This window comes from Pinus tabuliformis, chromosome 9 (genome assembly GCF_031772625.1).
Source record: "Pinus tabuliformis cultivar Carrire ecotype Pingquan chromosome 9, CPIR1, whole genome shotgun sequence".
NCBI lineage: Eukaryota > Viridiplantae > Streptophyta > Pinopsida > Pinales > Pinaceae > Pinus > Pinus tabuliformis.
Genome location: NC_142307.1, coordinates 785,426,776 through 785,450,712, shown reverse-complemented (window position 1 = coordinate 785,450,712; position 23,937 = coordinate 785,426,776). Strand labels below are relative to the sequence as shown.

Below are 23,937 nucleotides of genomic sequence, written 5' to 3'. Positions count from 1 at the left end.
CATTGGAAACACAATGTTTGTGGTTATTCTTGGGTTGGGAGTTATAGTCGGATCAAGATGTGCATCTATTGGGTGTAGGTGGCAAAGGGGTTCATATATGTTCAAAATTAACCATATTGCAAAAATTAGAGCTCTTAAGGATGCAAAGGGCAACTTCTCAAGTAAAAATGTCATGGCCCAAACAACCAAAAATATTGATGAAGCTACAAGCTCCAAAAGAAAATTAAATCAAATAAAAGATATGCCTCTACCATCTCCTGTTGGGACTAAGGGTTCTTGTTCTTGTGTAGTGGGACCAACTCTTACAGGGATGTATGGTAAGTTGAACTGTAATGATACAGATGATGCCATTGGAAAATTTCTTTTTGCCAATGGCATTCCTTTCCATGTTAGTCGTTCTCCTTACTACAAGGAGATGGTCAAGGCAATTGCAGCAGCAGGACCCTCATATGTGCCCCCAAGTGAACATGAGTTGAGGACAGTGATATTAGAAAGGCAAGTGGCCAATATTAATGTGCAAAAGGAAAATTTGAGCCAGACATGGGTGAGGGAAGGTTGTTTTATCGTTATGGATGGGTGGACAAACATTGCTAAACGTCCACTTATCAACATCATAGTTACTTGCCGAGAGGGGCCTTTCTTTCTAAGAGCTATTGATTGTTCTGGAAAGTGCAAAGATGTAGCTTTCCAATTTGAGCTTCTTCGTGATGCTATAGAGGAAGTTGGATCTACAAATGTTGTTTAGGTTGTGACAGATGCAACAACAGTGTGTAGATCAATAGGATTAATGATTCAAAGTAAATACAGGCATATTTTCTGGACTCCTTGTGTGCATGCGCTCAATAATGCATTGAGAGGCATTGGAAAAATTGGGTGGGTATCTAACTTGGTGACAATTGCAAGAAATGTGCAGATGTTTATTTGCAAGCACCATACCTCTTTAGCCATGTACAGGTCTCATGCGAGGAAGGAATTCCTCAAGCCTACTGATACCAGATATGCTAGTTATTTTTTTTATTAGAGAGGATGTTGGAGGCGTAGTCAGCGTTGCAGGCCATGGTTGTGACTCCAGATTGGAATAGATGGGCAGAATCCAAGATAGAGGAAAGGAAGAAAATTAGGATTCAGATATTGGATAATGTTTGGTGGACAAATTGTGGTTATTTGGTGTCACTTTTAAGTCCTGTAGTTGAGGTCATTCGCTACAATAACACAGATTCTCCTACTCTTGGAGAAATATATGAGACTTTTGATAGTATGTTGGATCAAGTAAGGGTGGCCATTCGTGAGAAAGATCCTTCCTTAGAGTTCTATACGACCCAAACTCTAAGTTGCCGGAAATGGCTACCCTAACCCCCAAAACGGCGTTTTCCCATTTTAGATTCGGATCCTGGAACAAAACACCGAGAAAACGCCAGAAAAACGTTTTGGTGCTGTTTTTTGTTTTTGGATACGGGACGTTTTTTTCAAACGGCGTTTTTGTAGAAAAAATGTGCCGTTTTAGAAATTTGAAAACGTTTTCTGAAATTCTGAAACGTATTTAGAAGAATTTTAAACGTTTTACAACAACAATACGGTTTTGAAGTCTGCCCGCCGGGAACAGCAAACTTAAAATTGAAAATTGGCTGCACGACTAACTTATATAATATACGCATTACTAAACCTAACTTACCTAAGCTATTTGCTCATGCTGCTGCCTTATTCATAAGTTATAACCCGCCGTTTACTTGCTGCTGCGTTGAGAACTTAAGTCGCCATCGAGATGCTTCAATAATAGGTTTTGGTATTTCATGCTGTAATTGATTACTTAATGTTTGAGTTCAGAAAAATGGCATGTAGTACCAATGAGAGTTGGGCTTTTTCTTAATCACATGTGCTGTAGACAAACACTATATCTATTAGGTATAGGAAATTTGTCTTGGTTGTAGGAGATGTTGACATTAGACAAACAAGGTATGCACACAACCAATTCCGTGTGCTGTTGTAGTATAGCTAAAGAGGAGGATGTCAGCATGAACTTTATACCAAATAATGACTTTGATTTACCACAGTATCAATGATTAGTGCATTTTGACTGAAATTGCTGCAATTGTTAAGCAGAATTTTTAATTAATTTTAAAATGAAGGATAGAATTGTATCTATGAGCAACAAATGGTTGCCTAAAACTTATGTATTTGTGCTTCGGTTATTCCCCACAATTTTTTTCATACACTGTACAGGCTCACAAAATCTATGTTAGTCCGAGTTCTCATTCCCTGCATTCTTCGTTGCCCTCTTTTCCAATTTAATTTTTTTCTTCCTTGAATTCTGGAGGAAGTGTATATTCTGAATTGAAAACTTTTTCACATGGCAATAAAGCCAAAAGAAGGAAAATTGCCTCGTTTGTTTATTTTTTTGCTTCAATGTCTTCTTACTGTCGAGGGCCAATGGGTTATTGTAGTTCTATTATGCAAGAAATCACTTAGTCTAAATTGTTTGATTGACAATTTGGAGTTATCCTTGTGTTACAGACCGTAGCACTACTTCCCAACTTGCGAAAAATAATGTTGGGATAACTCTTCTAGACATTAACACCATGGTTTCCTCAATCTCAACTCCAGGCCTGATAACAAAATTTCATCATTTCAAAACATGAACAAAGAAATGAAATCTGCTCATTGCTATGATATTTGGACAGGGTTTCGTTGGCTCTTCTAAAGCATGAAACAAATATTTTTCAAGATATTCACCACTGGGATGTGTCATGCAACTGAATTTGTCCTATCCTCTGGCATATGTTGAATTGATGATGATGAATCATGATAGATCATAGATGATAAACTAGATTTTGAAATATGATTCATCAATGGTAATATGAAATTTTTATTTTTAAAATATATATATTTGTGTGTGTGTGTGTGTGTGCCGTTTCCTGCCGTATCGTATCCAGATTTTTTGAAAATTTGCTGTATCCGTTTCAAACCCCGTACCCGTATCCGTTTTCTGGTAACTTAGCCCAAACTCGACCCATTATACAGCATAGGTGGGATCGAATGAATACACCTTTGCACATGGCAGCATATGCACTCAACCCAAAATGGGATGTGGCAAGGACTGGTAGAATTCTTCCCATTGAAGATCTAGAAGTCAAAAAGGGATTTCGAGCTGCCACTACAAAGATGTATAGTTCAGAAGAAGGGAGAACAATTAGGAGACAGTGGATGCAATTTGCAAGTCTTAGTGGTCCCTTCAACAAGCATGATGCAAGGGAAGATCACAATGATTTAGGCTAGACTGACCCCATTGGTTGGTGGACCATGCATGGGGATGATGCTTCAGAGATCCAACGACTTGCTATTTGCTTATTGTCTCAGATTGTTAGTTCCTCTGCAACAGAGAGGAATTGGTCCACATATAGCTTCATCCACTCTATCAAGAGAAATAGACTTTCTTCTATGAGAGTAGAGAAGCTAGTTGCAGTGAACAGTTCTCTACGTGTTGCACAAAGGAAGACACCAGATTATCGGAAGGGACCGACAACACGATGGGATGTGGATCCAGAGGATAGTGCACATATAGATGAGGAGGATGGACCAAATGAGCTGTGACATGGTTTGGTTGGAGTTTCTATGGTTACTCAAGAGAGTGACTCTGACTCAGATACTGACATTCCCATTGATGGTCCTTATGACTTCATGCAACAGATGGATGTAGAGGACCAATCCTCTGCAATAGAGAGGAATTGGTCCACATATAGCTTCATCCACTTTATCAAGAGAAATAGACTTTCCTCTATGAGAGCAGAGAAGCTAGTTGTAGTGCACAGTTCTCTACGTGTCGCACATAGGAAGACACCAGAGTATCGGAAGGGACCGACAACACGATGGGATGTGGATCCAGAGGATAGTGCACAGATAGATGAGGAGGATGGACCAAATGAGCTGTGACATGGTTTGGTTGGAGTTTCGATGGTTACTCAAGAGAGTGACTCTGACTTAGATACTGACATTCCCATTGATGGTCCTTATGAATTCATGCAACAGATGGATGTAGAGGACCAATCATTGAGATTGAGTCCTTGACGCTGATTTATCATTTTATTTTCAATGCTCACTATCCATTTTTACTTTTCAGTGTTAACTTTTGATTTGTGACACTAGATATTGATGACTTGACTTTTCACTCTTAACTATTTTTGAGTTTGAAACTTTGAGTTATATAAATTTAGTGTTCAAAATTTGAAAATATACTAGTATGTTTTGCTTTCAATTTAGATTCTAGAATGATGAATGATGAATTTAGTTTTTAAATCAATGTAGATTGTATAATGATGGATCATTGATGTTGATTTGGGGTAGCATTAGATGTTCTCTAGCCACGAAATTTGGTGGAAAGGTTAGGGCACATGAGATCTCCAATACCCCAGAAGGGGTTTGGGAAGATTCTAAAAGGTTTGGGAGATATTAAAATAATTAATATTTTTAATGGAGTCCAAGTCTAAACTTAGGGAAATTAAAATATTAATGTGGATTAATATAAAATTGTGTTAGAATGGTCCAAAAGACATGGATCAAGTCAAATCTAATCTTAGTTGTCGATTAGGGACTTAATCTCGGCCGTTGATTTGTCAACGAGGAAAGTATAAGAGGAGGCTTGAGGGTCAGTTGGAGAACACATGAGTGATAAGTGATTCTATTCTCTGGAGCGGGGTTTGCTAAGAGAGATAGAATCAGTGATTGGAGAGCAGCTGAGGGGAATTGAGTACAGAGAGATAGAGAGGCAGAGATAGTGTCGAGAAAGCAATGAAGTAGCCAAAGAGAGTGACGCAGCAGCAGCCAGTGCTCACGCAAAGGCAGCTAAGTGCTGCGCAGAGCACCAGAGAGGCCAGCGTAGCTGATGTAGAGGCTCAGAGAGTTGACGCAGGGCCAACACTGGGCTAGGAGAGGCTGATGCAGTCTATATTGGGCAGACGCTAGGGTTTTTGTGGCATATTGGTGCTGAGTAGCTGCCGGAAGGATTATCTGGGGTTTCAACCAGCGGATTTGTCAGCAACTGAGAGGTATTACTTCTAAGGAAATTCTCTGTTGGGTAGGCTTGTTTCGGCACCCAGATTGTACTGTGATATTGCTTAATAAGAAAACCCTCAGATAGCTGCACCTGTTTTCCCACATTGGGTTTCTCCAGGGACATTAGTCCAAAAATAATGGTGTCATATGGTATGTTTGTTTCTGTTTCTTTCTAGTTGCTGATCTGTAATATGTTGAGCATGCACTAGTGTTTATTTTCAGTATTTACATTGTAAATAACTTGTTAAGGAAAATAACAAGTAAGTAGGGTTCTAGAAATAAATTAGATAAAGTGCATGGAGGGTTTCTAAATAAGTAAACTTAGAAACTTCAACAATTGAATGATGAATGATACAGATCAATGCATTTGAATATTTTATTATTGATTTTTTATTTTTTTTAATCGAATCTCATGGTATGTATGAATAATAATTAATTCAATAATGAGACTTGAGTATGTCATATGAATGATGTATGTATCAAAATGAATAATGAAGATGGATCAATGATTCAATTGCCTATTTAATATTTTTATGCTTTCATTATTGAACAGTGAACAATGAATATGAACTTGAATTATATATATATATATACACCTCGACGTCTCCTTGCACCCTGGAAATTTCCCTAGAATTTGAGGGTACTCCCACACGTCCCCCCTGTGCGTCTCCCCGCACTGGAGTCTTGGTGGAACATTGAAAATAACTAAAACTGCAAATAAACACTGTATACCTCCAGATCTTAAAAATGACGTAGCTAGGGCTACCGAAAACCTTTTTGCGTGAAATGAAAGGGGTTCCTCACTGGAACAGATGCTCGTAACACAATAGAGTAGTCCTCTCGGCCCGAACGCGGTAAGAAACAGTAGATCTAGCAAATGAAAGTTGGATGCAGTTGTACCGGCTTCAGATTTGGATCACCAACGGATGCGGCCCTCAAATAGCTTTGATACCATGTAGGAATTTACAGGGTAAGTTCTTCAGATAGAACACCAAAAGACACCACTCACAAACAGATCACAGATCAATACACCAGTGTTTTTGACGTGGTTAAAACTCTGAAAGAGGGAAATAGTCCACGGTCTGAGCCAACGCGACCACTTAAGGAAATTTATTAATAAAAGAAAGAAAATTTACATAAGCTTCTCTCAAGAACGGTCACCCTACAAATGACCCTCCATGCTCTTTAAATAGAGATCATGGACCAATCGGGTGTTAAGCCACGAATCAAGTGTCGGTAATACCAATGAGAGAATGAACCGTCGGATGACTTAATGTCTAGAACATATCGTGACCGTCGTATCGTAAGTTACAAAAGTACATAGTAAAGAAACACACTTTACCTAACTCTACACTAGAACAAGTTATACTTAACTATTTCCTATGTGTCGGAATATCCTAACAGTTGGAAGGCTTTTTAACCCAAATTGGGAGTTTATCCATTTGAATTTTGTTCTAGTGCTTTGATACTGCTGCATATATATATATTTTTCTGTTCTGTAATTTCCTGTAGAGAATTATAATTTTCTTCCATGTGTTAGCGTTGCTGTAGTGGAGTATTTTCCTTCTCACTAGTAATTAAATAATTGGTCAATGTAATTTTTGAAACATTTTACACCTTAAGATAAAATTATAACCATGTAAGGAGAGTGGCTCCGCATTCTAGTGTATCAATCTGCATTCTTGATTTATTTATAACTTTACAGCAGAAATCGTTAATTAAGTATTGACATGTTGGAAAGTGGCTTTGGAGTTAGTGCAGAATTGAGAATGAAAAGTCATATTTAAATTATGATTTAATATTTGTTTTTGTACTTTACCTCTGAATTCTAGACTGCTGTTTGTCAAAATTATAGCTTGATATTATTAAACTACAACTCACTATAAACCTGATACCCGATTTACAGTTAAGTATATAGAATGCATATATTTTAGGATTATACTATGGTATACATAAATGTATGAAATGGGGATTGAAACTTTGTATAGTTGCTAAGGATTTTCATGTCACTACTTTGAAAATATTACCAAAGCTTTCATTTTTCTTGAAAATCCAACTTTTATTTTTTTGAAATGATAATGATCACTTCTAATCTAATCATATGTGACTATATTACTCAAAAGACTAGTCTCATAATATATTTTAAATTTTCATCATCTAGAGGTAAACATTAAATTATTAGGTTATATCACATATATATTATTACTAACTTTTCAGTACATTGAAGTTTGAATACGTTATGGTGTCAGTCTTCTCTCCATAATAAATATTCTTTCGTATTATTTGATGTGTAAACTCTTGATTGTTTAAATTTTTTTGAAATGTAATATTGTTTCACTTGATCAAAGATATGAATGTTTTACCTTTCTATTTTTGTCAGATTGGCATAATCAATCCTTATTGTACGGTTATAGGACTACATCTCAGTGTTGGTCATTTCAAGGTATGCTTCCTTTTAATGGTTATTCTATAAAATGACTCCAAAAATTACAACTTTCAATTATGTATATTTGTTCTGTTAATAATATAAGAAAGTGAGGATCGATTCTTTCTTTTAAGATATAAAAGAGTACAGGGGAAAAACAAAGACATGTCACTTAATTTTGATGATTATCCTTTTTATTGGTGCTATGAAATGGCTTTTGAAATGTAATACTAATTATTACTGGCAGTGCAGGGGCCTCAAACATTGTGATATATCTCTTAAATAACAAAAGAAAATGAAATACCACATTCCTTTAATTTGATATATGAGAGAGTTCAAGGGAAGAGCAGAGACATAGCACTTAATTTTAATAATTATTTCTTTTGTTGATATTATAGAGATGTTTTATTGATGCTATAGAATGTTTTTTTCAACGTGCTTTCATTGCAACTGACTTCCATATATAATGTATTGTGCTGACCTTTTTATTGATGGTATAGAAGGATATTTCAAGTGTAACTTTTATTATTATTGACATTCTAATGGCCTCCAGCATTGTGGTGTATTTTTTTTTAATTGTAATGAGTTCTATAACGGTAGAAAATTTGTTACAATTATAATTATCATTGTTTGATAGAGTGAACTCGTAAATATTTCTGCAAGGACAAACATGTTATTATTTCTGTATCAGCAACATTTACTTTTAGAACACATCCATTTTATCTACTGTCTTTTAAGGACAATAAGTTCTTTTGTCTATATTACAATGTTTTTTCTTAATCTTTTCATACATTCTACTTTTTAAATAGTAAATGTTTATCTTATTGGATTGCAACTTGTTAATCTTGTGAATGTTTGATAAAACATTTTATACCCTTGTGATTAATGGGACAATAATTTACCATTCCTCACAAAACGAAAGGAAATTCCCTTTCATTTTTTCGTTTACTAATGGGTTGATGTATGCATGGGTAGGGCCTGGTCTTATTTAAGGGCATATTAAGGAGAATTAATGAGTTTGCATTGTTCACTCCTACTTTTGTATGAGAGTTATGTGGTGCAACTGTGCACTAAGATTATTATGAGCAAAATCATGAGTGAGTGAATTGTGGATTTTGAAAATTTGTTAACTGTGAATGTGCATCTCTCAAAACATTGCGAGAACATTCCTGACTAATAAAAAATGATTATAGAAAAAATTAGCTTGAACTTCGTCAACGCAGAATGAAAACCAAAATCAGTCATAGAGAAACTTTATATGGTTATGTTTGTGGTAACGAATTATAATGTCCAATGTGTTCCATCTCCATCTATTATAGTCTTCAATATTATAAGATAGGATATGCATTGTTCTATCCACTTGGGACTAATCAAACAAGGCTCAAAGCCATTACAACAATATACTTAGTAAGATCTCGACATGTCACTTCTGGGAATTGAAGCTAGGTGTGGAGTGTTGAAATGTGTGCCAGCTATGGTTGACATTTTTCATCTAAATATAAAGGAGAATTTAATTTTTTGTTCCCACAAGTCAGCTCAGTTCTAGCCATTCAAGTTGGCTCAGTGCAAGGTCATTATGTCGGCCCAATTAGCCCTCTTAGACTACTGTAAATTTGGCATTGTTCACTCTCATTGACACATCAGAAGCTCATCGATTTGGTCTGAAATTAAAAGTATAGTCGGCCTATCATTTCGAGAGTGCGAGCAAGTCTACAAGGGTGATCTTGTAATGTTCCTAGATACGAATATGTGTGATATTTAAACAAATAAATAATGCAACAAAATAAAATAAAAACATGCATTAGATATCCAGGAAAGCGTTGTAAATTTGGAATTGCTGAGCCATATATTATAAAATCAAAGAGTTAGGTACAATATAAAATGGAATGGTGCACCTGGGCTTGTCCTAAGGACAAGCTTGACAAAACCCAGGTGAGAAATAGCTGAGCTGAAGGCATCCTAGTTGCTGCACCACTCAGCACTACGCTGTCCCAGAAAAGTGTTGCCTTGTTGAACTTCGACCTGCTGGAGTGTGCCCAAAAACTGCTTAGAAAATTATATCCTTTCAGCCCCGGACTCCTTGGACAAAACCCAAAAAACCCAGAAGGGAATTTCTCTGATTTTGACTTTGGATTTTCGGCCTCCTTGGAGCCTCTCCCCAGCTGTTGCTGCCAAATTTGACTTGTAGGAAACAACCTACAAATCCCTTTGAAAACTCCACTGGAATGCTGGATTCACCTGTGCTAGCTAACCCCTTGCTCCCCGGATGGTTCTTGGCCAAGATGACTGCGATGGTTCTTGGCCAAGATGACTGCTCTCCCAAGCACCACGAAATTGCTGCCAGTGGCCTTTGCGCAATCCCTCTGCCCAGAAATTCATACTGCTTATACTCTTGTTTGGATGGCCACAAAACCAAGCGAAAATGCCCTCAACCAATAGCCTCCTCAACTCCTGGAACTCCCAACAAGTTGTGGACCTCCCTGCTGGCTCTAACTCCTCCTGTGTGTTTCTGGCTGCCCAGGAAATACGTAGTCCCCTTCTCTGCGTAGCTGGCTGAAGTGTGTGACTGTGCTAAACTCTCTGAAATCCCTGTGGAACACCCTCCCTAGGGCGGGCATGGATGGTCCCCTGAAGAAGAGGTTGAATCTCCCGCTTGGAAGATTCATGGCTAGACAACCAGTAGACTCCCTAGGCAACAGAGCGTACAAAGATGTGTTTGTTTGCAAATGATCAAGATGAAAACAAAATGAGAGCTGGTCTCTCTTTATAACTCCTTGGGACCCCTTTGCCTCATGTGGGCTCCTCCATCCACCCATTCGATTTTCCCTCCAAGCATATCAAATAGCTAATTCAAACTCCTATGTGGGCGGCTCCCCATTCCATTAGTAGCTAAATAAAGTCGATTTGGCCCCTAAGTACCTAAGTTGAAAGTGTGGGGCCCTCTTCCTTAGTAAAAAATGTGCAAAATTGTGTAGCAGCACCCTGTTACTAATGTGTTTGAGAAGGGACATGACAGTTCTCCCCTCCCGAATGTTGCTTGCCCTCAAGCAACCTCAAAGCTGGGTACTCCAAAATATGCTCACCTTCCCAGGTGGCATCCTCATTTGGCAAGTTCTTCCAATGCACCAAACATCGCTTATCCTCAAGAAATGCATGAACGAACACCCTCTTTGACTGTGGACCCCCACTATCACTGCAAACTTCACCAGGTTCCCAAATGTGCCATTGGATCGTCCCTGATCATTGTACTATCCTATAGTGTAGTAGTCCCTTGATACCAGGATCCCAAGCCATCTTGATTAACGTGAAGCCCCCCTTTCTCCACTCACTATCCTGCCAAATATGGGCATTGGAACCCCTCTGTATATCACCAATAAGTAGAGTATCCTAACGATGTAAAACTCTACCCAAATCCTCATGAAGCTGCTCTACCGAATAGTCCACCCCATGCACTCTGATTGTGGGCCCTCGAAGATACAACTTAATCCCTATGCGAATGAAGCCTCTCCTGCATGAGATCCTCCTGAAATCGTCTTGCTAGCCATCCTTCCATGTTGATGAAGTCTCCCACTCCCTTAGCGAATCACTGAAACCCGATGGAGAATCTTGATGACCCTCCCCTATAGAAACCAGCTCATGCTTATGGGTATTTGAATTGCTAAGTACTATGACGCTAGGGTCCCATGCCCAATGCAGCAAGAAACTGTCCTGCTGACCCCACGACACCCTGGCCATCACTAACTATCTAACATGCTTGTACCAGAGCCTCCTCTCGCATAGGTCTCAGCCACAATCTATGCGATGATCGAGGTTAGGCCCAACTTGCCAAAGCGACCCAATAGTGTCCGCGCCTATCCCTCCATGGCTGGCCCCAATCTTGAGCAACAATCTACCTCACCCTATGGTGAGGGATTCGGTGATCCCCACGTGTCTGCTTGTGAATGAATCAATTCGCATGTTATCCAGCCCATGCTCATTGAGGAGTGGAGTATCCCACCAATCCATTGGATCCCTGGATCCCATAACCATACTAGAGGTCCACAACCCCCAATCCTCTCTCCCTATTGCTGTGATATGCTGCTAGTTGTTGGGACTCCTTCGTGCCCCGCCTTTGACTCCTGTAGGTATCCAATAGGTAGGCACCGAGCATCAAGAACCCGTGTTGCGAATTATCAATTGCTTCGCGCTTGCCAAATCACACAACAAGATCTACTATCCCAACTCTTGATGATGTGCCTTGGTCCTGCTGGAAGCCTAGGCATCATCTTGCCAACAAGGGCTACCATCCCTTGCACCTCATGCTCACCTAATGTCTCAAGTTGTCGAACTAGAAAAGCACCATAAAACTCTCTCTCGGTCACCTCCCCAAGTGTGAACCTAGGGGTGGAACATATGCTACCTTGACAATCAACCATGCTATCCCTAAGCATGTATCTGTCAACTCGTGCACCTACCAAGTGTCTCAATTGGAGAGTCTCCTCGCAGCCCATGACACGCGGTGTCTCATCCAACTGCCTAGGGTGAGCTTCCCATGCCTTGCTGCCTGAATGGAGAGTGTCAAGGGGCAACCACCAAACACTGTGACTGTAAGCAACACCGAAGGAGGATGGGTAGGTATGTCCCAAAGGGTATGATCAAGAGTCTGCCAGAATGCTTAAGAGTAATCCTACAGACGTCCTTGTCTTTGCATTGGATCTGTTGACAACCCCCTCGAGGCCCTATCTCTGCTAAACATGGTGTCACCAGATGCTCAACCATGTCCTCATTGATCCTAGGTGAGATGCGTCCAATGGTACAGCTACTCCCCCTGTCCATAAGTCTCCTTGGAGGCAATGCTCCAAGCGCCCATTGCACTGCATCATCTGCCACTGCATACCACCCAGTATCACTGCACTCATCGACATGCCACTGTATACCGCAACCTGTCTCTGTACACCATGGAATACCCTCGACTACAACCATACCATCCTGTATCGTCCTGTGTCCTGCCTGTGTCACTGCACCTGTCACTCCCCGCACGTCCTCAATGCGATGTGAGTCACTCCTCCTACCCCACAGTGTCAATCGACATGCTGTGGTATACCACCATGTATCTCCATGCTCCTCTGCAGGCCACTTCTCCTCGCTGCATAGCCCTGCACACCATTGGGTCCTATGGCCTAGAATTGGGTCTGTATGCAACAAGCCACATCCCTCTATATAAAATTGGATGCTACGACTTGAATCTGTGCAGTCTTGTGTACCACTGCCTACTATCATACCACCTTGTAACATGTGGTATCCCGCATGTGCCAAAGTGTCTGCCACTCTGATAGTGACCCCACCATGACACGCGTCATGTCCCCTCGTCCTCCTGGTAGACTTGAGCACCCTAACTCCACTCCTGCTAGGGGGGATTTCTCTGTTGTGCCAATCCTGTGTGACCCCTGAGTCCTAAACCTCAATGGGAGAACATCATCTCCATGCAATATCCGGTCTGGTGGCATACCCATGCCACCTACTTCAACCAACTCCTGCCCGAGAATGCTAATCATCTTGCGTCCCCATGCGCAACCAACATGCCAAAACAACTAATGGAGTCTGCTCACAAACCACTTGGCCACTAGCATCAACTAGAACTCCCCTAAGGAATGCATGCGCTCACGCACGGGGTTGACTACCTCATCAATACCATAGCCATCCCGCATGTTTGATATTGGATAGGAAGCCCCGCTTGGATTCCAATGCCAACCTGAGCCTCTAGCACCCTCAATATCTGAGAACTCTCATTGAGCTTTACTTCGGACTACGACCATCTCCATGAGTCTATCCCACTTCACTGGGTACCAACTCAGAATCTCTCGTCATCCAAACCCAAGAGAGGGATCAAAGGCACAAACTCTAGCACATAGAACAAGCCCTCCATCTTGTGAGGTCGCCTCAACTCACCATCCTGGTCAACACATAATTTGTCGGGGAGTCTCTACATCTCTCTCCGTGGTGCAAACGTAGTCTAGCAATGTTGCGAGCCCCATCTATATAAGCCCAGAGAGAGCTATTATCTGGAAGTACTGCAACTCTGTTGACAGTCTGTGCATCTAACAACTCTAAGTCAGTGGTCGGCCCCAAAGAAGATTGCTCGTCCTTCTCCTCCATGGGCTCAACATGAGTCACGAACTACCCCTCCATGACTAGCTCACGCCCCTCTATGTGCTCTCCATGTTGTTGTAGGTGGTTTTCATTCCGCAACTCTATCGTAGATTTGGGTGCCTTTGTACCTATCGGCTCCTCATCAAGGGTGGTGATGTCTCTCGGCATCTCATCATCGTGTCGTGCACTGCTATCACCTGAAGACTCGGTCACGACCTTGGATATCTCAATAACAGATGTTACCTTCTCAACGGTGGACATGTATGTGTCTCTTGGCACCTCATCAATGGATGGTCCTATGGGTGTATGATCTACTTTCTCCCCCAAGGTGTCAACCAGTGCTATCAAAGAGGTCTCGAACAATGGTGACTCTTGTGCCACACTGGGTATACCAATGTGATCCTCACACTCGTGTGTCCTCTGCCTCATGTTCAATCTCCTCCTCAGGCCCCTAATGTCTAAGACCAGGTCTCCAGGAGCAAAATCGTCTCCTTGACTCATCCTCTAACTGTCTCTGGTTTTCTTGCTCCTTTTCAGGAGATTTGGTGCCCTGATTCTGTCGGCTTTCCCCACATAGTGTAGATGGTTGTACTCCCATGGCTTGTGCACCTCTAGTGTTTGTTGTAAGGACAAGGATGGATCTGGTCTGGCACCTTCCTCAACTGAGCCAAACTCTCATCTCTCTAGCGGATTCCACCCCAGAATTCTTGCATACTGAATCTCCCTTGAGCCATGGGTAGTGTATGGTGTAACTCGTCACTGTGCATACATGCCCAAATCTCCCATGATCTTGTTGGTTACCCACAGTTGGGCCAAGATCATGCTCTGATACCACTGTAATGTTCCTAAGTAGGAATATGAGTGATATTTAAACAAATAGATAGTGCAGCAACATAAAATTAAAAACATGCATTAGACATCCATGAAAACACTGTAAATCTGGAACTACTGGGCCATATATTATAAAATCAGAGAGCTAGGCACAATATAAAATGGAATGGTGCACCTAGGCTTGTCCCATAGACATGCTTGACAAAACCCAGGTGAGAAATAGTTGAGCTGAAGGCTTCCCAGTTGCTGCACCACTCAGCATTGCGTTGTCCCAGAAAACCACTGCCTCGTTGAAATTCGACCTGGTGGAATGTGCTAAAAAACTACCCTGAAAATTATATCCTTTCAGCCCTGAACTCCTTGGACAAAACCCAAAAAAACCCAGAAGGGAATTTCTCTGATTTTGAATTTGGATTTTCGACCTCCTTGGAGCCTCTCCCCAGCTACTACTGCCAAATTCGACTTACAGGAAACAACCTGCCAATCCTTATGAAAACTCCATTGGAATGTTGGATTCACCTGTGCTAGCTAACCCCTTGCTCCCCAGATGGTTCTTGGCCAAGATGACTGCTCTCCCAAGCGCCACGAAATTGTTGCCAAAGGCCTCTACGCAATTCTTTTGCCTAGAAATTCCTACTGTTGATACTCCTGTCTGGGTGGCTACAAAAGCCAACGAAAATGCCCTCAACCAATATCCTCCTCAGCTCCCGCAACTCCCAACAAGCTGTGGATCTCCCTACTAGCTCTAACTCCTCTTGCGTGTTTCTGGCTACCCAGGGAATACACTGTCCCCCTTCTTTGCATGGCTGGCTAAAGTGTGTGACTGTGTTGAACTCTCTGAAATCTGTGGAACAGCCTCCCTAGGGCGGGCATGGATGGTCCCCCGAAAAAGAGGTTGAATCTCGCGCTTGGAAGATTTGTGGCTAAACAACCGATAGACTCGTTAAGCAGCAAAGCGTACAAAGGTGTGTTTGTTTGCAAATGATCAAGATGAAAACAAAATGAGCGCTGATATCTCTTTATAACTCCTTGGCCCCCCTTAGCCTCATGTGGGCCCCTCCATCCACCCATTCGATTTTCCCTCCAAGCACATCAAATGGCTAATTCGAACTTCTATGTGGGTGGCCCCCACATTCCACTAGTAGCTAAATAAAGTCGATTTGGCCCCTAAGTCCCTAAGTCAAAAGTGTGGGGCCCTCTTCCTTAGTAAAAAATGTGAAAATTTGTGTAGCTGCACCCTGTTACTAATGTGTTTGAGAAGGGACATGACAGATCTTGACTGCGGCTTGGTTTATCTTCAAGGGTTCGGTGCTACAATGACTTGGTGTATCTCTGTTTTGACACATCTATATGAGTCGAAAATTGCAGAGACAAGTTTGCTTTCTTCTGTGACACTTTTCTGAAGTTGTTTGAGTTGTGTTTGGTGAATTTCTTCCACAGTTCATTGACTATCACAATGAAGTCTTCAGCCCCTCTGTTGTAGTGACCTCAGGCCTAGTTTCATCCTCCTTGTGCAAATTGGTTTATTGGACAGTTGTGACATCTCTCTCAATTTTGATCGAGACTTTGATAGGTACTTTGTTATTGATTAGTTTGGATTTATTGGGACATTTTGATGTACTCTTGATAGGCAAAATCTCTCTCTTATAAGGAAATAATTTTGGGTTTTCCCCGGAGTGGGTTTTTCCTTGTCTGTGAGCCTAAATTGGGATGTCTTGTCTCTTTGATTTTATCTACTGTTCATTGTCTACTATGATCTTTTCATGTGTATCTACTTATTGATAAAACAAGAAAGAAGTAATTATCAATAGAAGTAGCTATCAGTTTGTGAAAAACTATTCTTGTCTTTGCTCTTCTAGAATTTCAACATGGTTTGGAAGCTATTGTGAAGGAAAAGAGCGGAAAGATCATCTTAAGGAGCACTTGAAGATCATCTTGAAGAAAGTTCTTTGATGTTTTGGCCTACATTTCACCATGAATTCCTCATTCATGAAGATCGAAAGCAAGCTTGAAGGAGCTACTAATTACAGGGCGTGGAAGGCAAAAGTTGAGATCATTCTTGAAAGGAACAAGGTCTTGGGAATTGTCACAGATAAAGTTACTGAACCATCTGATCAAGCAGGAAAGGAAAAATATCATGAAGATTATATTTTGGCAAGTATTTTGTTGGATTCTGTTAGGGATCACTTGATTCCTTATATTGTTGAACATACGTTTGCTAAGGCTATGTACGATGATGCTATCATTGGATTTTATGCAATCAACAATGTGAATCAATCTATCGATATAAGAGGTCAGCTTCGTAACATCGAGATGACAAAGAATGACACTATAGCATCATATTTTGTCAAGATATCTCAAATTAAAGATAAACTCAAAGCCATTGATGAGGAAGTTTCTAATAAGGAGTTGGTAGCTGTTGCTTTGGGTGGTCTTCCTAGATCTTGGGACTCATTTGCTTCAGTTATTAGTGCAAGAGAAAATGCTCCAACCTCTGACAAGTTACGGGCATCATGCACTCAAGAAGAGTCAAGACTCTACTCTAGAGGAGACATTGAAGATCCTACTATTAAATCTTTTGCTGCTCATGCTAAGGGCAAGAGGAAGAAGAAGAAGAAGCCAAATTTTGGCAAATTCCAAAGAAGTGCTAGTAGAAGAGAAGATTCTAAATCTACTTTAAGAAAGGCTTCTTCCTCTCATAGAATACCTCCTTCCCCCTCTCCAGATAGAAGAAATAGAATATATGATAGAGATAAAAGAACTGGAAAAGATAGAAGAGATAAAAGAGATTTATCAAATCTTCAATGTTTTCATTCTTATGGTCATTATCAAACTCAATGTCCCCTAAGGAATCAAAGAGATGATTATGATAGAGATGATGATTGTAAAATAATCAGAAGACATCATGCATCTGTTGCTGATCTAGATGAGCCATCTTCAAAAAGGAGGCATAGATGAAGTGCTTTTAAATCTGAACACTTATTCATTTGTGCTCTTACAGCTTCTATTGAAAATCACGATGAAATTTGGCTTGTTGACTGTGGTGCCTCTAGGGACATGACTAGAAATCATGATTATTTGTCTGAGTTCTAAAAAGTTCTCTCAAAAGGTCAAGCTCCGAGACAACACAAAATATGAAGTCAAGGGCATTGGTACATCATCTTTGCAATTGGAATCCGGAGGTAATGTACCCATTAACAATATTTTATATGTTCCTGGTTTGAAGAAAAATTTGTTGTCTGTATCATCTCTTGAAGACAAAGGGTATAGAGTTGTTTTTGTTGATGGATAAGTCTTAGTATGGAAGAAAAACTCATCATTTGAATTTGCTAAAGTCATTGGGGTACGAGTTGGAGGACTATATCGTCTACTTGGTCATTCATTCCAAGTTCTCTTTCACAATACTACAAATGTTAGTGACGTTTGTTATAGAAGGAACATTGATATGCACTCCAAGGCTTTGGGAAGATTGAATGATTTTGTTAAAGGTGTACCTAAACTAAAGAGTGATCATGATGGAGTATGCAATGGTTGTGCCCTTGGGAAGAATGTTAGAGGGAGATGGATCAACAGTGATGGTATATCCAAAGGTATATTGGATCTTATACATTCTGATGTTTGTGGGACCATGCTCTACAAAACCTTGGGCGGATGTTTATATTATGTATCCTTTATTGATGATTACTTGTAAAATTTGGATTAATCTTCTCAAGACCAAGGATCAAGTGTTTGAAAAGTTATGTGAATTCAAAGCAAAAGTTGAAAACGCTACAGGAAGGAGAATCAAGACTCTAAGATCTGATAATGGTGGGGAGTATGTATCGAATGAATTGATGCATTAAGAGGGAGATGATAGTTCCCTACTACCCCGAACAAAATGGAACTGCAGAAAGAAAGAATAGAACTATAATGGAAGCTGTCAAAGCAATGCTACATGATCAAGAATTGCCAATGTTTCTTTGGGGTGAAGCTGCAAGGACTGTTGTCTACGTTCAAAACAGGTGCCCACATCAAATCTTGGACTATAAGACTCCCAAAGAAGTCTTTACAGGTGAGAGATCGAATGTTGAACACTTAAGAATCTTTGGTTGTCTAGTTTTTGTTCATGTACCAAAAGAGAAAAGGACAAAGTTGGAACCATCTAGAAGAAAAGGGACTTTTGTTGGATATAGTGAGAATTCAAAGGCCTTTAGGGTCTATATTCCAGGGAAATAATATTTTGAGACTTCTAGGGATGTTATATTTGATGAAGATGCTACATTTTGGAAATCCAAGGGTTCACACTTGGAATCCGATGATGAAGGACAAGATGCTCCAATGAATGTGGAACCAAAGCCCCAAGAACATGTGCCTATGAATGAAGATTCTCATGTAGAAGACATCGATCATGAACCTGTTGAATCTACCAAAGGCTCCTGTTTCTGAAACAAGAAAGAGATCTGCCTGGTTAGAGAAAACTTTGAAGGAAGCAGAAGGTCATGCTGCTGCTCGTGGGACTTTGAAGGAGAACAGGAAGCCATGAAGTATTCTTGTTATACAACTTTGATGTGCAAGATCATTGAATCTGAGCCATCCTCCTATGAAGAAGCAGTTGAAGAGAAAGTGTGAAAAGAAGTGATGACTGAAGAGTATCAATCTATATTGAAAAATGATGTTTGGGAGATTATGCCAAGACCCAAGGATAAAGCCGTTGTGTCTTCAAAACGGATCTACAACATAAAGCGTGCTACAAATGGAAGTGTGTAAAAATACAAGGCTAGATTCGTGGCTCGTGGATTCTCTGAGAAAGAGGGAGAGGATTAGGAAGAAACATTTGATCCCATTGCCAGGTATGCATCTATTAGGTCTATTATTGCTCTTGCATCTATTACAAGTTGGAAGTTGCATAAAATGGATGTCAAAACCACCATTCTTGTTGGATGTTGTGCTGGATTATCTTCCTGATTCAGAGGTCTTGTTTTAGCTGCGTTTGGATCCCAATCCTTGACGGGGGGGTTTGGGGGGCTTGCCCCCCCACTATTGTTGCCTGGGGGTGGTTGCATGTTTGGAGCCCCCCCTCGCAAGGGTTCAGAGGAAGCGCCCCCGAAGCTCAAAATGGATGAAAAATTGCCTTGTAAAATTTCGTAGTCAATCTGGGCCGTTCATTAGGCAAATGGTCTGATGGTAGAAGTTATGTTAATTTAGGGTTTTTTGCCCTAGAAGGCAACTCTCAATTTATATGAGGGAATTGTATTGCGGCTGTGTATTATGATTCTGAGCGAGAAAGAGAGAGGAGATTGTGTGAGAGTCAGGAGGAAGTTACAACGAATCTATTTTAGGTTGTATCTCTTCATTTTGCTAGATAACATGAAAGGAAGGATTGGAGGAAGGATTGGATGTTTCTCCGTGAGCGTAGCCCAAATTGGGTGCACCACGTATATCTGTCTCTCTTGTTTTATGCGTTTGTGTATTTGTGTTTCTGCAATATTTTGTGTATTTCATTGCATGGGAAAAGATGGTTGGGACATTTCATTACTGTGTGGGAAAAAACTTAGCATGAGCTCTACCCCATTTATTAGCCACCACCTAGTTCCTCAAGCACACGATGCTTCATCTATAAAAGGAACTCTTGTATTGTTCGAACCCAAATGAGCGATAAACAACTCATCCTTAAGGGGTAATCAAAATTTTCAAAAACAATCTTGGGCTTCTATGCTGTGCACCGAAATCAAAGAAAATCATAAAGAAGTAAAAGGTGAAATAGAGGGGTGGAAAACACAAGTCAAAGATGTTGGATTTTGGGTAGCTCGGAAGGTATTTTTGAAAGAGGACAACCCAACAATAAGTTGTTTGTTGGGAAATTTACCTAAAAATGGGGTTTTGGACCCAAGATATGGGTTTAGGAACTAAAAGAGAAATAATTATCTATTCTAAGGTTCAAGAGGCTAAAACCTTAGTTCTAGAGGTTTCCTAAGTGACCCGAGGAAGGGATAAATAGAGGGGGCCTAAGGTGAGGTATCACATAATGTCCAAGATAAGATGAAATAACTCTTGTGCTAAGAGTGCCATATGAGGGTGTAGTTTGTTAGTTTTTGTAACATCGGGTCTTCTCGAGCCATGAAATTTGGTGGAGAGGCTAGAATATATGAGTTCTCCTAGACTCGGAAATCGTTTCTGGAAATTCCACCTGAGATGGCTTAATTAGATTATTAACCAGTTTTTAAATATTCCCTAAGCCTAGATTTACGGAATATGGTTAATTAATCATAATTAATTAAGTCAAATTGTAACTAATCATCTAGAAACTCACACAGTTTGACTTCAAGATGATCCTATCCATTGATTAAGATTTAATCTTGGTTGTTGGAGTCCCAACAGAGGATTATAAGAAGAAGTCGATGGGCACTTGGAGAAGACACTTCTTCAGTTCGATTTTCTTCGCAGATCGATTTACAAAGAGCAACAGCAGTTGCCAGAGAGCCAAAGATCGAAGCAATGTCAATGAGGGTAGAGACAATGCTTCGGAGGAAGTTTTCCAGATTCCGAGAGGCAACAACAAGGAGGCCGGGTTATTCCCAGAGAAGCTGCGTAGAGGACTGTGTAGCTGCTTTAGCAGCAATTCGATTTCGCTGGAGAGAAATTCGTTTTCAGTTCCAGAGGCTGGGAAAAGGGTCCAGAGTGCCAAAGAAGCAATTTCCTTAGCAGAGACAGGAAAAACGACTTCATCAGAGGAAGTTCAGAGGCTTGATGCCATAGGCTTTGCACAGCGCAGACGCTGACGTAGAGGGCCCAAAAGAATGAGTTTCTGAAGAGAATTCATGTTGGGGTTGCTTGTGGAAGAAGGGTATTTTCTCTTAAATAATTTTGGCCAGATTTACTTGTTTGGATTGCGAGTTGGGTATCCATAGATTGTACTCAGAATTTCACCACTGCATAATAAAGTAAAACCCTCACTTGTTGCATCGGTTTTCTCGCATTGGGTTTTTTCTCGTGGACATTTGTCCAAAAATAACGGTGTCATTTTTATTGTGTGTGTGTGCTAGTATTTTCTCAGTTTCCAACGCTATTATTTTCTGCAGTATTTTATTTGTGAAGGTTGCAGTGTGATTTATTTGGTATTTGTCGTAGCAAATAAATTGTTAAAATAATTAACAATTAGAAAAATAAATTCCAGTTGCTACAATAGGATTCTAGTTTTGGAATTTTCACATAGTTTTGTTGAATTGCGTTTATTTTTGGTAGCTTGGGAGGTACTCCTAGACCTAGGTTTCGAGTTATGGAGGTCGGAGCACCACAATAGGGCATTGTGTGATTGTAATCAAAGGTGTAGTCTTTGCACCCGATATTGTGGGTGTGAATCCATGATGCGCACTAGGCAAGTGATTGATGGATACGATAGAGGATATCGAGACGAATCCAACATATTGTGACTCATCGAATTCTGAGTTGTTTAAGTGGAGATATGAATTTTTGAAGACAATTGGTGGGTTTTGTGGCACCTAGTGCAAGTCGGCCTAGTGTATTTGTGTGCCACAGGGCTTGTTGGAGACACCACATGTAGCCCTCACATTTGTATATGAATTGAGGTGAGTTGAGATTCATTTGTATCCATCCCAAGTGCAACATTCATAGAAGATAATTTTCTGAGGCAGCTGCACTCTAGGAGAAGGAGGACGAAGTGCAAGAGGGTTTTTCTTGGGTGAGTTTGCATCTTCAAAAGGGCCAAGGAGCTATAGAAGGACAACCACAACTCTAGAGCTCGAATCTGGGCTAAAAGTGTGGGGTAATTCTGTCCTAACAGGTCCAAATTTAGAGTAGGAGGCAGCCGCATGGTCTGGGCATGATTGAGAGAGTTTCTTGTGTGGTTTAGAAGAGATTTAGCCACTGTTTCTTAGGACGCAATCCATGCAAGTGAATAGAAGTAGGCCGTAGGCCTATTGTCCCTAGAGAAGGGTGTCACAAAGGGTGGTTTGGGGCTGATAATTAGCCTTAGACAACAACGTAGAGGAATAAAGGTGGAAGGAGCTAGGCCATAGTTATAAGGAGGTTAAGAATAGGTGTTGAAGTGGGTTGATGTGGTCTGCAATCAAGCCCTAACCAGTTAACCTAACTTACAACAATATTGGACTAGACTTGAGGTATGTTTGTGTTGATATTATGTTGAATTGTTGCTAGGTGGATGGTGTCCAAGCGTGGATAGTTGGCAGCTTGTAGTAGCCAAAGAGGAGGCGCAGACTTGGTGGTTAGATTCCCTAACCAGTGAGCAATTTCTACAATGATTGGATGACAATTGTATTGGGCACCTTTGGATTGTTGGACGACAGTGTATAGGTGGCCCAAGTGTAGCCCTTAATTAGTTATCACAAAGGAAACTTGGTAGCTAAAGGTGGGTGATGTTTGGAGCCCTATGAGTAGCTCTTTGAAGGAATAAGGAAGCTACTAGAAGAGGCAACTTGATAGCTTAGGGATTGGCCAGCCTAGAGGAGCAGATTGGATGAGCCAAAGTTAACTACAATAGAAGGGACTTGCATCAGTGATAGGTGGCAGCCCTCTTGAAGTCTTTATGTGTTGTTCCTTGATGGAATAAGGAGTAGTTAGTGAGCAGATTGGGAGCAGGACTAACAGGTTACAAGGTTTGACAAGGCAACTGTGAGGTGCACCACATTAGCTAGATCATCAGATTGTCTTGTATTTTGTATTATCTTGTAATAATGGATTTTGAGGGCCATTATCCCTCGAGCCCTAGACAGTTTTATTATGAGATGATGTAATATAATGAAGTTGGGTTGATTGTACATATTATAAAAAGTTGTTTGCATTCTTCTACACTTGTAGATTTATTGTGTATATTGTTTCTCTATTGCAAAGTAGTCTTGTTGTGATACTTGGTTTGGTAGCGTCATTGATTTAAGACTCTGTCCTAGACACCGGTATCGTGGAAAAACAACATGGTATTAAAGCGTGTCTGAGCTACTTTGAGGGACAATAAATCAAAGTGTGCACGACAAAGTACAACTTAAGAGGGAGTTGGTCACATTGTAGGTGAAGGGATCAATATAATGTCGAAGTTGCAGGTTGGTCTTCGTATGAGGATAGGTTGGAAGGGCTATCCAACTATAGTCCATGGAAGGAAATGATCAAGTTGGTCTTGTGGGTCAATAGGATCTAGGAGTTTGCCGAGAAAACCATCAATAAGCCAATTGGACCCTAAGGAGCTGGAAGTATACGAGGAATTGGATACTAAGGCGAGATTGATCATCTTAGATGGTGTGAAGGACTCCCTAATACCACATTTGTCCAGGAAGAACTCTGCTCATGAGATGTGGATGGCTCTACAGAATTTGTTCTAGAATAAGAATGAGACTTGAAGTCTACCAAGATGTTGTAGGGTGAAGGAGTGACTTCGTATTTGATGAGGTTGTCTTAGGTCAAAGATGAGCATGTTGCTGTCGGTGTGACTATTTCAGATTCTCATATTGTGTGGATTGCTTTGAAAGGGTTCACTGAGGAATGGAAGCCCTTCATCA

The 23,937-nt window shown here is 40.5% G+C and overlaps 1 protein-coding gene across 1 annotated transcript in view; it reads left to right on the top strand.

Moving 5' to 3' along the window:
- The window catches only part of LOC149151086 (DNA damage-binding protein 1a-like), a 164,791-nt gene that overhangs the window by 125,198 nt on the left and 15,656 nt on the right, over nt 1–23,937 (top strand). Inside the window, exon 6 of the mRNA XM_089443056.1 lies at nt 7,427–7,489. Within this exon, the coding sequence (XP_089299182.1) occupies nt 7,427–7,489 (63 nt within the window). The remainder of the gene's footprint in view (nt 1–7,426; nt 7,490–23,937) is intronic.